Raw genomic sequence first — 15,652 nt, forward strand, 5'->3', positions numbered from 1 at the left:
AAGGCAACTTTGTAGCATAATCCACAAAACAAATATACAATATTAATATTAAAAGATGGGCCAACCATAAGAGATTGGTGCACTAGGGAAATGCAGGGTTAAAACTAGTCTTACATTAACCCTTTCGCTGCCAGGCCTCTCCACCCTTGCCATTTTTTGACTATTTGGGGTAGTTCACGCTTAGGCCCCCGTAACCTTTTGTCCATATAAGGTATCCACGCCACATTTGCATCCTTTTCTTCTAACATCCAGAGGATTCTAAAGGTACCAGGGGTTTGTGGATTCCCCTGGAGGGCACTGAGAAATTTGGCAAAATACAGCTAAATGTGTTTTTCGGGGGGGTTAAAATGGGATAAAAGTGCTGCCGAAAAAAGCATATGGTTTCTTCTCTGCAAATAGTGTTATCAATGAAGGGGTTGTGGTGCTAAAATCCCCTTCTTCCCAGCTTTCAGGACCAGGCAGACCTCTGTCAGAAAACCAACATTTTCTACACAGTTTTAGCTTTTACTGGGACATAGCCTATTTTTCCTTATTTTTTGTGCTTTCAACCTCCTTCCAGTTAGTGGTAGAAATGGGTGTGAAACCAATAATGGAAAGCTATACATTTCCGAAAAGTAGGCAACATTCTGAATTCAGCAAGGGGTCATTTGTGTAGATCCTTCAAGGTTTTCTTATGGAAAGTAACAGTTCAAATAAAATAATATTGAAATTTAGTTGTGTAAAACAGTCATTTGTGCCTACATTATCACCTATAACTTCTTCTAACTATGGTAGATTTTTGAAAGCTATATACTGTTATGTCCACGGGACCCTTCTGGTTGCGGGGTTATATGAGGCTTGTAGGTTCACCAAGAACCCGAGGTACCCAGGGCCAATAAATGAGTTGCACCTTGCAATGGTTTTTCATTGTGTACCAGGTATACAGTAATCATTTGGTAAAATATAAAGTGCAAAAAATCGGTATTAGGGAATCCTATGTATTTCTGAAATTGGAACAAGATGTGGAGTTTAGAAGCAGTGGATATTTGTGCATCTCTGAATTTGTGGGTACCCATATTAGCATGTGAATTAGAGGGTATTGTTCAAAATGATTTCTTTTTTGCACACTGTCTTACATTTGGAAGGCAGAATTGCATAGAAAGACAAATGGTAATAACACTTGTTCTACTATTCCGTATTTCTCTGAGTCTCCCGATAAAAATGGTACCTCACTTGTGTGGGTAGGCCTAGTGTCTGCAACAGGAAGCTGCCCAAAACACAACGTGGACACATCACATTTTTCAAATGAAAACTGACCCAGTTTTCGCAATGTGCCTAGCTGTGGATTTTGGGCCCTAACTCGCCTGGCACCTAGGGAAACCTAGCAAACCTGTAAATGTTGTAAAACTAGACATCCAGGGGAATCCAGGATGGGGTGACTTGTGTGGCTCTTCCCAGGTTCTGTTACCCAGAATCCCCTGCAAACCTCAAACTTTGTAAATAAAAACATTTTCCTCACATTTCCGTGATGGAAAGTTCTGTAATCTGTGGGGAGCCACAAACTTCCACCCACCCAGCATTCCCCCAAGTCTGTCAATATAAATGGTACCTTACTTGTGTAGGTAGGCCTAGTGGCCGCAACACGAAACTGCACAAAGCGCAATATGGACACATCACAATTTTCCAGAGAAAACAGACACTTTTCTGCAGTGTGCCTAGCTGTGGATATTGTGCCCTAGCTCAGTCGGCACCTAGGAAAACCTAGCAAACCTGTAAAAAAAAATTAAAGCTAGACACCCAGGGAAATCCAGCATGGGGTAACTTGTGTGGCTCTCACCAGGTTCTGTTACCCAGAATCCCTTGCAAACCTAAAACTTTGTAAAAAAAAAAATGTAAAAAAAATTCCTAAACTTTCTATGATGGAAAGTTCTGGAATCTGCGGGGCGCCAAAAACTTTCACCCACTCAGCATTCCTCCAAGTCAGCCAATAAAAATGGTACCTTACTTGTGTGGGTAGGCCTAGTGCCTGCAACAGGAAATGGTCTAAAACCTATTGTGGAGACATACACGTTTTTGGTCCCGGGCTCGACGGCCATCTAGGGAAAATGTTCCAAACCCAAACATTTCTGAAAACTAGAAACCTGGGGGAGTCCAGGGAGGTATAGCTTGTGCAAATCCCCCAATGATTGTTTACCCAGAATCCTCAGCAAACCTCATATTTAGCTTAAAAATCACATTTTCCTCACATTTCTGTGTGGTAAAGTTGTGGGATCGCCGGGCCTACATATATTTCCTACCACCCAGCATTACCCCAGGTCTTCCGATATAAATGGTACCTCACTTGTGTGGGTGGGCCAAGTACCCACAACAGGGAAGGGCCCAAAACATATTGTGAAGCCATCAAAATTATGTATAACAAAACAAGCTTGCTTTGCAAGGGGGCACCTGCGTTTTTGGTCCCAGGCTAGGCGGCAGATCGAGGGTAATAACCCCCATCTGCCTCCCGGGGGCAAAAAGACTGTCCCTTTTATTAAAAAAAACATCCCTGATGCCTAGTGGGCTTTCTACTTCCCCCCCGGGGGGCAGATAGTGGGCTATTGCCCCATCTACGCTTTTGGAGGGGTGGGTGCATTATAATGTCCATTTAGGGCAGCCCCACCCCTAAGTTTTCACAAGAAAAGAATCCCTGGTGTCTAGTGGCTTTTGCCCCCCTTGGGACAGATCGGGGGTAATAACCCCCATCTGCCTTCCGAGGGGCAGAATGAGTGCCCCTTTTGTTTAAGGAGGTGGGGTATTGGCACACCCACGCCCAAAGTTATATGGGGGAGCAAACACCCTTTTCCAAGGGGCTGTTCCCCCTCCCTGGTGTCTAGTGGGTGGATACTTGGTGATCCCCCTCTTGTGGCACGCAAGGATTCACTAGGGAAGGGTACTATTGAAAATGGGAGATGCTCCCCTTTCCAGCATTACCCCTTCCATTTGCCTATGTGCTCAGGGGGCTGAGATAAACCCATGAGGACATAGGTAGTGAAAGTGAAATGAGCTTATTTCACTTTCACTTCCAGTGTAATGACGTAGGCACGCCATGCGCACCGATCGTCACTACACTGAAAAAAGAAAGCCTCGGGTAGCTTTGGAAGTTCTTCCCCAGCTCCCCAGGCTGAAAGAAAAAACAAGAAGTCCCTCTCCTGTTCACAGCAGAGGTATTTCTTACTGCTGTTCCGAGGACATAATGGTTAAGTCCTTGGCACAGCAGCACCGTAGCCGTGGTTACATCCTCGGCATAGAAGGGTTAAAATACTATTATGGGTCCGTATTTCAGCCATTTAAGTGTCTCTATGTGCCTCATGGATTAGTTTATTTCTTTTTTTTATTAAAAAACCTTGTCATGCAAACTGCCAGTAGATTACTTTACAAAGGTCAAATGGGCACTCATAGAGTTCTTATTTCAAAATCTACACACAAACTTATCCACTATAGCTGATGGTCAGGGCCAAGGAAATGGCAGCTTGCCAAGAAGACAGATAGGAACAAGAGGATGTGGATAATTTCCTTGTCAGGAAAGAGAGGTGACAGGCTTTCAGCTGGTGATCCGGTATCCAGATATTAACCCACTAGCATGCACACCAGTACCTGCATGGCATGGACTGCAGCAGGCCATGCCGCGCAGGTACTGCCTTTTCATTCCCATTGCGGTGCCTATTTCATAAGCACTACCTTAAGAACGCCAAAGAACCGCCCACCAGACAGGAGAAAACTCCTAATCTGGCGGACGGTTTGTACATGGGTTTGGCGGTGCGGAAGTTGGGCGGTCCCGCTCTTGCACCACCAAACTCATAATATGGCCCTTAGTCTAGAATTGTTTTTGAAATCCAGTAAAAAAAGGTTAGGGCCATATTAAAATTTGTGAAGAGCTCCATGTTAATATTGCTGATCTGGAAAATAATTGGGAAAGTGTCTTGAATGTTTTGAACTCCAACTCTTCCAGTCTTATAGTGGTTTTTCTTTTTTAGTTTAATATCATCTGCCCCAAGCCTTTCTAATATGAACTGACTAGAATAGTGACCACCATGTGCCTGCAAAGTTACTTGAATGTTTCCGTGTTACTTTGATCTTTTCCAGACTCCTCCACCGGGTCAGTAAAGGACTAGCAGAGTGGTACTTTCAGGACAGTCGAGCAGTACTTGCAGCATGCTGTCACTTGGCTGTGGATAATATTGAGGTACAATGAAATACAACTCCATATAGATTTACTTTTACACCGTGGGAAGCAGCCTTATGCCTAAAATATTTTTGCTCATTTATCTGTCATTTTCATATAAGCAAATTAATTTTCCAATATCATATGCTAGATTATTTGACTTGATTTTGTATTTTCTGTGTCTAGTTTCAGAATGGAGCCTCTGTTATTGTTATTGCCATTCTAAATAGACAATGACAAGAGCAGTGACTACAGATATGCTCTCTTAGTCTTTACTTTCTTAGTGATAATGACTCCAGCAGATTCCTTACTTGAACCCCTTTCAAGGAACCATACAGGGTCTTGGAATGTTCTTATTAACTATTCCTCATGACCGGCTTTAGGTAGAAATTCTATGAATCATTGGTGGCATCTAGTGGTTCCAATGCAAATGGCATATTGACTGCCATATATGGGGCAAATGTATCAAAAAAGAGTTTTGCTATTCTCAAATTGTGATTTTTAGCAAATCTCAATTAGAGAATAGCAAAATGCAATGTATGCAGGATGTGCTAAAAATTTTGCGAATCCTACATATTCCTCATTTGCAAATTGCAATTTGAGATTCGCAAATAAGGAATACCTTCCCATTCATTCCTACGGGCTAGGGGGCCCATAGGAATGAATGGGAAGACCGTCTCAATTTGTGATTACCAATTAGAGAATCGCAAATTGAGAATGCAATTTCAAGGTTGCAAGAGTGCCAAAAGGACACCCTGTTGCACCCCTGAAATATGCATGTGTGCACATTTTGCACACATACATGTATGTGCGACATGTGGCACTTTAAAATAATCAAAAAGGTGCTTTTTTAAAGAAAATCACAACTTGAAGTTGGTGGTTATTTGCAATTCCTTAAGGCCAAATAGCAAATTTCTGGTGCTTCCAGAATTGCATTTAGGGAATCGCAATGTGCAATTCCTTAATTGCATTCGCAAAATAGAGAATCGCAAATTTTGCAATTCTCTATTTTGCGATGGCCTTTTGGGATGATACATCCCAAAAAGCCTTTTCCTATTCACAAACGGGCCTATTCTGAGAATCTGACTGTTTGCAAACGGGAAAAAGGCTTGATATATATATTAAGCCTGGGCGAAGCACTACGCTACGCTCGCGTAGTTTGCGAAGTTTGCGCTACTTCGCACTACGCGAACTGCACGTAGCACAGTGCGAACACGCGTAGCGTAGTGTTGCGTAGTGCTGCGGTCATTTTTTGCTTGCTCGCGGTCCTCAACGTCAAGTTGGCGACTGCGAGCAAGCAAAATGACATCCCAGCGAGACTTTTTCCTTGGCGATCGCGAGCATGGAAAATAAACCTCCCGGCGAGATTCCCAACGCGAGGAGGTCAGGTTTCTCATTGCGAGGGGTCGCGTATGCTCACGACCGCTCGCGATGAAAAACTACCAGTTCACGTTGAGAAAGCTGCCGCTCGAGTAAAAATCAACTCGAGCAGCAGAAAACTACAGCTCGCACTGTGCAAGATGCCATTTTCAATGATTGCACAGTGCCGGTTGCTTGTCCGCACTGTGCAATCATTGAAAACAACATCTTGCACAGTGCGAACATGTTACTACGCAGTTCGCGAAGTGCTACGCGTAGCTCGCGTAGTGCGAACTTCACTTTGCGTAGCTTCGCGAAGTGCTACTTCGCGGACTACGCCCACCCTTAATATATATGGCCCATAGTGCCATGTGCAGCAGTGGAAATGTTTCTTTATGATTGCCATGGTAATGGTCACAACTTTGCATCCCGTGATCTTTGCCAACAGATTGATCCTAAGGCACTAAAGGGTAGAGAGACCAAACTCAACAGGGCCTTCATGCATTTAAAATCAAACTCTCCTCCATATAAAACTAGAACTATGTATCAGGCTTGGGGATGATTTCAAGTTTGACAGACTGGATGTTCTGTTGCAAACACGACAGAGTACCGTATCGATCAAACTGACAATCTGCCCACCCTATTTATGGGCTAGAGGGCTGTTAGTTTCCTTCAAGGGCCTGATGGAATATGAGCCATAGGAAGAAGGGCTTTGCTCCACCTGCCCTAATTAGGGAGGATGCGCTAATATCTTTTTTTTCTGTCTCTCACAGCCAGATGAAACATGACAGTACGACAGAAAAAAAATAAAGAACCCCACACTCGGGAAAAAATTTAGTTGGTAAGGGGGAGGTCATTTCTTTTTTGTTTTTTGTTTACCTATGAAATACCAAATAGCTGTCACCACCGAAGGTTTGTACATTGACAGAAACTGCCATAATGGAAGCTCCTGTCACAGTACAAAGATCGCCACTGGGCCAGGGGTGATTTCTTCATTTTGTAGATGGTAGTCTGCAGAGTGACAGACATAATATCCTTCAACCCTGGTGGGCAGGAGTACTGTCCACCAGACTCTAGATCTGGCTGTTAATCTCCCTCCTGCCTCCTGGGCAAAGATGTTAAAAACGTAAAAGTAAGCACCACTCCTCTTGCAATGACAACTCCAGCTGTTTCAGCCGTGTGACAACTTCACCTTGGCTCTTCAGCGTCCCCATCTTGACGGGTTTGAAGTCTTTAACCAGCCTGTTCCATTGCTGGTTTCAAAACTTGCTTTGGTATTGACTTCCGTAGAAGAGTCCTTGCTGCTGTTGTAGACTTCGGCCAAAGTACCCTTCTGGGAGAGTAGAATCTGCAGTTTGTGAAATGCAAGTAAAAGAAATTGAGATATCACCTTCTCAGGATTTCATAAATGTTAAGGGAAACATGTTTTACAAGGATAAATTGGTATGTCTGGGGTCTGAATCCGATGAGTTGATTTTGTTAATGTGCTTAACCAGCCCACTAAGGACTGATGAAGATGGATGTTCTTTGCCCCCGTCAGTCGCTAACACCCATCTGATCATTGATCTTTTAATGCTATTGGGTTGTATATATCACCAAGATAGAGGTACCTAAACCTGTGGTGTCAGTTGTGGCTGAATATGCTTATTTTGCAGCTTTTGAAATGGAGACATTGAGCGTTGATCATACAAGCAGCAGCAGAACTCTTTTCTGTTCACGGGGATTTCTTTAGGGAAGCAGGTATTGGGTGACATCCTTCTCTTTAAAGAAGCATTGAAAGATCAAAAAAAGGAATTGTGGTTTAAACTCCAGTGTGCTGTACCAGTGGAAGATTTTTTTATAGAGCTACAGTGAGTTCTGCTGGGAGACGCAATTTCTTTGCATGATATTGGTGCTTGACTAATACACCTATATATAGGGACCAACAAAAGGGGTAAAAAGATTTACAAGTCTTGGTTTGTGGCAATCAACATCGGGCATGCTCAGAATCTATAAATGGTTAAACACAACACACCAAAGACTGTAATTACTTGGTATATACTCAATCATACATTCAACTTGTACACATATTTGAAAAATGAAGTCTCCATAGAACAAGCAACTACATCCATTGTTTTCAGACCAGTAAGGAGAAGGAGTGACCTCCTGTTCTGGTGTTCTTGATGCGCAGTACCGTTGCAAGGGCAGAGTGGAGGGATCTTTGGGGTACGTGGAATGAGAGGTAGTGGTTCATGTAGGTGGGTCAGGCATTGTGGATGGCTTTGTGGTTGTGGGTGAGAAGTTTGAAGGTGATTCTCTTCTCGACGGGGAACTAGTGTAGTGTCAGCAGGTGTTGTTGATGTTGGGTGATGTGGCAGTGGTGCAGTAGGTAGAGGATTAGTTTGGCGGAGGCGTTCTGCACGTTCTGGAGTTTTGTGGGTGAGTTTCTTGTTGATCCCGACGTAGAGTGCACTGTCGTATTCCAGTCTGCTGCTGATGAGGGCGTGGGTGACGGTTTTCCTGCGTTCGAGGGGAATCTAGTTAAAGGTCTTTCAGAGGACACAAAAAGAACAATTGCTGTACAGAATGCAGAACAATGTCATACATTCACCCCAGCGATCTGGGCCTAAATCCATTGTTTTTTTGCTCACCATGTCATTCCAGTTTGAACCCAGCCATATGCAAATCATTCTTGACCCTGTGCCCAATGGCAACAATCCAGCCTGAACTGCCAGGCTAGGTCCTCCCTGGACTGGAAACAAACATACTAGGACTGGTTTCGGAGTTTCCCCCCTCATCAGCCAGGCTAGCTTGACTCCAGTGGCAGGGAGAGCACGGTACCCACGTCTAGGCATACCCGTCCCACTCGGGGTGACAAACGCAAAAAGAACAATTGATGGACAGAATGCAGAATAATGTCATACATTCACCCCAGTACAGAGATCTGGGCCTAAATCTCTCGTTTTTTTGCTCACCATGTCATTCCAGTTTGAACCCAGCCATATGCAAATGAGTCTTGACCCTGTGCCCAATGGGAAAAGTCCAGCCCGATGGGAGCAGTCCACTGCGAACTGCCAGGCTAGGTCCTCCATGGACTGGAAACAAGCATCCTAGGACCAGTTTCGTGGTTTCACCCCTCATCAGCCAGGATAGCTTGACTCCAGTGGCATGGAGAGCACGGGACCCACGACTGGGCGCACCCGTCCCACTCGGGGTGACAAACGCAAAAAGAACAAATGATGGACAGAATGTAGAACAATGTCATACATTCACCCCAGTACAGAGATCTGGGCCTAAATCCCTCGTTTTTTTGCTCACCATGTCATTCCAGTTTGAACCCAGCCATATGCAAATCAGTCTTGACCCTGTGCCCAATGGGAAAAGTCCAGCCCGTACTGCCAGGCTAGGTCCTCCCTGGACTGGTAACAAGCATCCTAGGACCGGTTTTGGGGTTTCACCCCTCATCAGCCAGGGGTTTGGCGAAGTGAGCTAAAGAACGAAGATGGATTCAACCCTGATCTCTGACTGGGGGTGAGTGTCTGAAACATTTCAGCGCTCCGTCCATCCTCTCCTTGTGTTTGCTTGATTCGCCCTAAGTTGGCAGGGTATGCCCAGATGTGGGTCCCTTGCTCACTTTGCCACTGGATTCAAGCTAGCCTGGCTGAAGAGGGGTGTTACCCCAAAGCCGGTCCCAGGATGCTTGTTTCCGGGCCATGGTAGACTTGGCTTGGCAGTTCGGGCTGGACTGTTTCCATGAGGCACAGGGTCAAGACTGATTTGCATATAGCTGAGTCTCAACTGGGGTGGAAAAGTGAGCTAAAGAATGATGATGGATTCAACCCAGATCGCTGACTGGTGGTGAATGTCTGAAAAGTTTCAGTGCTCCGTCCATCATCTCCTTGTGTTTGCTTTGTTCGCCCTATGTTGGCAGTGTATGCCCAGAGATGGATCCCTTGCTCACTTTGCCACTGGATTCAAGCTAGCCTGGCTGAAGAGGGGTGTTACCCCGAAACCGGTCCCAGGATGTTTGTTTCCGGTCCAGGGAAGACTTGGCTTGGCAGTTCGGGCTGGACTGTTCCCATGAGGCATAGAGTCAAGACTGAGTTGCATATAACTGAGTCTGAACTGGGGTGGCGAAGTGAGCTAAAGAACGATGATGGATTCAGCCCAGATCTCTGACTGGGGGTGAGTGTCTGAAAAGTTCCAGCGCTCCGTCCATCATCTCCTTGTGTCTGCTTTGTTCGCCCTAACTAGGCAGGCTATGCCCAGACGTGGGTCCCTTGCTCACTTTGCCACTGGATTCCATATAGCCTGGCTGAAGAGGGGTGTTACCCTGAAACCGGTCCCAGGATGCTTGTTTCCGGTCCAGGGAAGACTTGGCTTGGCAGTTCGGGCTTGACTGTTCCCATGAGGCACAGGGCCAAGACTGATTTGCATATAGCTGAGAGTGAACTGGGGTGGCGAAGTGAGCTACAGAACGATGATGGATTCAATCCAGATCTCTGATTGGGGGTGAGTGCCTGAAAACTTTCAGCACTCTGTCCATCACCTCCTTGTGTTTGCTTTGTTCGCCCTAAGTTGGCAGGGTATTCCCAGACATGGGTCCCTTGCTCACTTTGCCACTGAATTCAAGCTAGCCTGGCTGAAGAGGGGTGTTACCCCGAAACCGGTCACAGGATGCTTGTCTCCGGTCAGGGACGACTTGGCTTGGCAGACGGAGGGTGCGGAAATAGGAGGAGGTGACAGCGCTGATTTGGTGGTCCATTTTGAGTTCGGAGTCCTGGATGATTCCGAGGTTGCCTGCATAGTCAGTGGAGGAGGGAGGGTTCTCGAGGGCAGGAGGCGTTGTTCCAGGCGTCAGGTTGTGGGTCCATGATGAGTACTTCGGATTTGTCTGCGTTTAGTTGTAGGCAGCTGTTTTTCATCCACCTGGCGACTGCTTCCATACCGTCTTGAAAGTTGTTGTTTGGAGATGTTGGGCCTCGTTGGATAGGAAGAGGATCTGTTGGGTGTCGTCTGCAAACGATACAATGTTGAGTTTGTGTGATCTGACGATGGATGAGAGCGGGGCCATGTAGATGTTGAACAGGGTGGGCATGATGGAGGATCCTTGGGGGACTCAGCAGTTGGTTGCTTTGGGATCCGAGAGGAAGAGAGGGAGTCTGACTCGCTGCATTTTGCCGGAGAGGAATGAGCGGATCCAGTCGAGGGCTTTGTTCCAGATTCCTGCATTGTAGAGTCTGCGAGCTAGGGTGCAGTGTAAGACTGTGTCGAAGGCTGCGGAGAGGTCCAGGAGGATGAGGGCTACAGTCTTCCCTCTGTCGAGGAGGGAGTGGATGGCATCTGTCATGGCAATACGGGCAGTTTCAGTGCTGTGGTTCTTCCTGAAACCTGATTGGGAGGAGTTGAGGATGTTATTTTCATATATGAAGGAGGCGAGTTGACTGTTGACGGCTTTTTCAATGACTTTCGCCGGGTTCGGGAGTAAGGAGATCGGTCTGAAGTTCTTGAGGTAGGTGGGGTCCACTGAAGGTTTTTTCAGTAGAGGGACGGACTTCCTGAAGCAGTTTCCTTTGTAAAGCATCCAACATGTTTGATTGCCTATCCATGAGATTTTTTCCATGTGTTGGATGGCTAGACAAATAAGGATGATCAGATGGAGCAGGTCAATATTTTCTTAAGTTCTTCCTCGATAAAGGTGGTGTAGTGTGGGGAATAGATGGGAAGGAGTATGGTGGTATTGGATGATCTGAGGCCCAGATCTGATGCACATACTTTCTTCCCTAACACACCCAACTTTGTTAAATTCACTATACATTGGATTTACAGTGAAGTCAGGAGTATGAGACTTTCCAGTGTTAGATGGATAAAACAAGGTAGGAGGATCAGAAAGATCAGGCTGAGATTTTCTGGAGGCTGTCTATTCTCCAGGTACAATTAATTATAACAGGGTTGCCCTGTGTCCCTCAGAACCTGGGTAAACACTTTTTTAGAACTACAGTGAGTTCTGTTGGGAGACACAATTTCTTTGTGTGAAATCGGTGATTGATTAATGCACCTATATATAGAGACCAACAAAAGGTCAAAAAGATTTACAGGACTGGGCTCATGTTAATCAACATCGGGCATGCTCAGAATCTATTAATGATTAAACGCAATACACCAAAGAATGTGATTACTTGGTATATTCTCAATCACACATCCAAGTTGCACACCTATTTAAGAAATGAAGTGTTATGTGGCTGTTACACAAACAATATAAAAAACTACATAGAAGCGTGACTTGGTGACAAGGTGGACACATGCGTCTAAAAACAAGAAATCATGAATGACATAAACGTAGTATACAACAAAAATATGCAGTGGAAGAATGTCCGTTTTTCAATTGTCAACAGCTCAAATTAATATCAAATTTTCGACTCTGTGTGTATGTGCTAATTGTTAAACATCACAGCGGGTCTTCCTCAGGACTATACAAATGTGTGAAGAAACACATCTGCGTCACACTGTGTTTGGTGTGCAGTGTTAAAAAATCCAAATCACAGGAGGGCGCAGATGTGATTCACCTGGATAGAAAATTGCCTGTAAGTGGTCGTTTTGGAAAAAGACTCCTCCAGGCCTGGATCCAGTACAACCATGGATTCGCTTTTCCATTTGCAACTGTGTACACTTACAACTACGAGTGACTGGTAGCAACCATCATACAGCCCCTGCTTGCTCCTTTCTCCTCTTGAAACTGACAAAGATTGTTTTTTTTTGTTCTTTTGATAGGCCCAGTAGCTTCTAAATGCTCCTGAGCCGCGCCGTTATTTTTTCTTTGCTCTCGCGTGCACAAACTTTGATTAAAAAAAGAAAATTGGCAATCTTTCCAACATGCAGCCAGACTGCGTGTTGTTTTATCATGAATGGAGCTCCCTTGGTCCTTTTTATTTTCAGACAAATGCAGGAACATGCATGTGTGCCCGAGTGTTGGCTGCAGTTTAGCAAAGTATATGTAACCTTGAGACCTCTCACTTCAAGAAACCCAGCCTGAACATCAGAAATTCCGCAAAATCTGCCATCACATAGACAGCAGCAATTGACATTTCAGATGCTGAAAACTGCAGAGAAAAGGATTATTCTCAGGCGCTGACCCATGAGGCTAGGATATGGCTCTATGGCCGGGGCTGCTGACTTTGTAACTGGGGAAACAGTTTGAGTCCCTGTGTCTGCTCAAAATCCTGTGATTCTAGGCAAATCGAGTAATCTCCTTGTGCGTAGCAAAAATAAATACTAATAATGTGACCTTGTGTAATGTAACTGGTGCTTAGGTAAAAAGCTCCAATAAGTTTGGGTTGAGTTCAGGCTGTATAAAAAATTGCAAAAGGAATAGCCCAAATCCCAACTAAGCACTCGGTGTGCTGTCATCCATTAACTTTACAGACATGAGCAGTCCTTGCGTGTCAGAAAAAAGGGAGAGTTTATTTTGTGACTATACAGGAACAGAGTCCAGACATTTGGGGGAGAAAGTACGTGGTACATTACTTTTGACTTTGCTCATTAAAACATTTTTTCATGACATTGTAGCCAAGACAGTAACAGGATAAATAAAGAGCAAGGAGATATTTCATCACAAAACTCCAAAGTAAGCGCTATAACTTTTGTTAGGTTGTTTAAAGATAAATGCTTAATGGGCCTCGGCCTGGTCTCAGAGGTTCCATGTTGCCAGCTAAGGGTGCTGAGGTGAACAGAAAGTGGTTATAGTTTTGTGAGACTATGTGCACTCGGACCTTTGCGGTTCTGGACGGACTCAACCCAGGCGCCCAAGTCGATGAGAAGCAGTTTTACATTAGCGTGTGTGGAGTTGAAGCCCTGCTGCAGCCCATATACGGCCCTCGAAGAAGTTGAAGGCCCTGTGAAGGAGCGCATTCGAAAAGCCTGCCAGAAAAACCCTGGTAAGGTCAAAAGAAGAGATGCTCCACAGCCTAACACAGAGTCATCATTGAGAGAAAGCAAAATGCTAAAGGCTGCCACAATCAAGTACGTTGCAGAAAGCTAAAAGCAGTGATGAACAAGCACAGGAGGTGAAATCATTACTTACCATCAAGAAAAAAGATGGCGCTTTACAACCTCCGATTGGGCGTGATGACCCATGTACAAGCACATGACCAGTGCTTGCAGAAGGTACTGGCCCAGAAGAACAGCTGCCGTCATCGGAGAAGCATATGCTTTCGACATCAGTGGAAAAAACTCAAAGTATGATGCAGCTGTGTTTCTGAAACCACCACCACCATTCGACACCGCTAAGTAGCCGAATATTGGCGCCAGGCAGACTGCATGGATCGAGAAGTTCAATGACTTCATAGATGCCCTAGAAGAAGTAGAGGATAAGAAAATCGTTAAATATTTAAAGAACCTTGCAGATGAAGGAGTTAAAGAAGTCATAAAGGAAAAATCACAAGCTTATGCAGTATCATACCGTCAAACCATGGAAGTGTTAAAGTCAAGTTCAATCTGATGGTCAGAATGTCGACTATAAAAGGTACATTTTCTATCAAGCAAGACAGCAAACTGGTGAGACGATGAATGAGTTTGTTGAGAGACTTGATATGCTTATCAAACACTGCAAGTTTTTTTAATTTAATGATAAAGAAGCCATATGTCTCCGAGTCATTAATGGCTGTCTTTCAGACTGTTTCAAAAGACGCATATTGAGACAAACGCTCAGGTTAGAGAAAGTACTAATGGCTGCAAGAGCCGAGGAAAGAGCAGATCAACATGCCGCTGATATGGAAGCTGAAACATTGAAAAATGAATCAGTGTTGGCCATGAAAAGCAACACAAGTACAAGGTAGATGCATGCAAGTGGACACCTCCTCCAAAGAAAAAGCGGTGTTTCTGATGTGGGTTTTCATTTCCTCATGAAGACAAATATCCAGCCATGGGACAAACGTTCAAAGGTTGCGGTAAAGAAAACCACTTCGTAACAGTTTGCAGGGCGAGAAAGAAACTAACTACATCACAGCAAGAAGAGAAAATTGATGCCAGAAGGTTCCAGAAACATTCTCACCACGCCCACAGGCCCAAAAAACAACATCAGTTGTGACAAGTAGAAACCAGACAAGGTCAATCATAATCAAGTTCACCCTACAAAGGCTTGTCAACCTCAATATTGAGCGCCATTGAAGAAGAGGGATGTGTGATAATGATAATGACCAAAGAACAACAGGTAGGTTTGTCTGCTTGTAATGAAGAACAAAAGATAAAGGTGACCCACCACATGAATCAACGGAATTCATTTATACATTGCCTAATGTTAGCCTTGGCATCCTTGGCGTGGTTTCCCCCCACATTTTACCTCCACTTCCTGTATTATGGGCTGTGTGATAGATTTCGTTTTTGCTGGCTAAGATGCTTTGAGCACTTTGCCACTGCTGATCAGTGTCCAAGTGCAAGTGCTCCGTGTGTAAATTGTAATTATGATTGGCATATTTGGGCTAATTTCTACTGGTTCCCCTGTGCCTCAGCTGAAACTCCTAAGCTCTTCATGAGTTTTGCCCGAGTTGCTGCTCCACTTTGTTGACTGAAGAGAGCACAAAAAGCCTGTTTCTGCTAACCTAACAAAAAAAAAATGGGTGAAATCTCTCAGCTCCATAGAGACACCTTTACTGTTCTTATAACCGAAACTTTGGCGTGTGCCCTAGAGGCTGCTCTTTCTGTGGATGGATGAGTGGCACATAAACCCTGTTTACTGTTTTAATGACTGTAACTTTGGTGTGTACCCTAGATGCTGCCCTTCCTGTGGATTGATGAGTGGCACATAAATCCTGTTTTTTGCTAACCAAAAGACCTGGTGGATAGCACTAGGCTCATTGGAGACTCATCACTGCCCTGTAGCTGAATCGTCGATGCGCACCCGAGTCGCCGCTCTACCTGGATGATTGAGGAGCTGCCTTATCACCCAGAACTAGTGGCGTGGTGGGTGGTCCGGCTTCCTAGTCTCTGTGGCAGCTTATCCCCGTAGATGCCCACGTCCGACCATTGCCAGTATGCTCGGGCCCCTGCCCTAATGCTCTGACAATCCTGCTCCCTCAAGAAATCTCACCATTGGATACATCTGGATCAACTCCTGCTTCTCCACATCGCTTCTGTGAA

At 44.9% G+C, this 15,652-nt stretch overlaps 1 protein-coding gene across 4 annotated transcripts in view; it reads left to right on the plus strand.

Moving 5' to 3' along the window:
* The window catches only part of WDR17 (WD repeat domain 17), a 1,003,384-nt gene that overhangs the window by 681,901 nt on the left and 305,831 nt on the right, over positions 1-15,652 (plus strand). For all 4 annotated transcript variants that reach the window (XR_014978161.1, XM_085641859.1, XM_085641857.1 and 1 more), the window contains one exon: positions 4,102-4,201. Coding sequence is in view for 3 of the 4 variants with exons in the window: in XM_085641859.1 (XP_085497985.1) it covers positions 4,102-4,201 (100 nt within the window). In the remaining variant the exon portion in view is untranslated. The remainder of the gene's footprint in view (positions 1-4,101; positions 4,202-15,652) is intronic.

The sequence above is a fragment of the Triturus cristatus genome, chromosome 2_2 (assembly GCF_964204655.1).
Source record: "Triturus cristatus chromosome 2_2, aTriCri1.1, whole genome shotgun sequence".
NCBI lineage: Eukaryota > Metazoa > Chordata > Amphibia > Caudata > Salamandridae > Triturus > Triturus cristatus.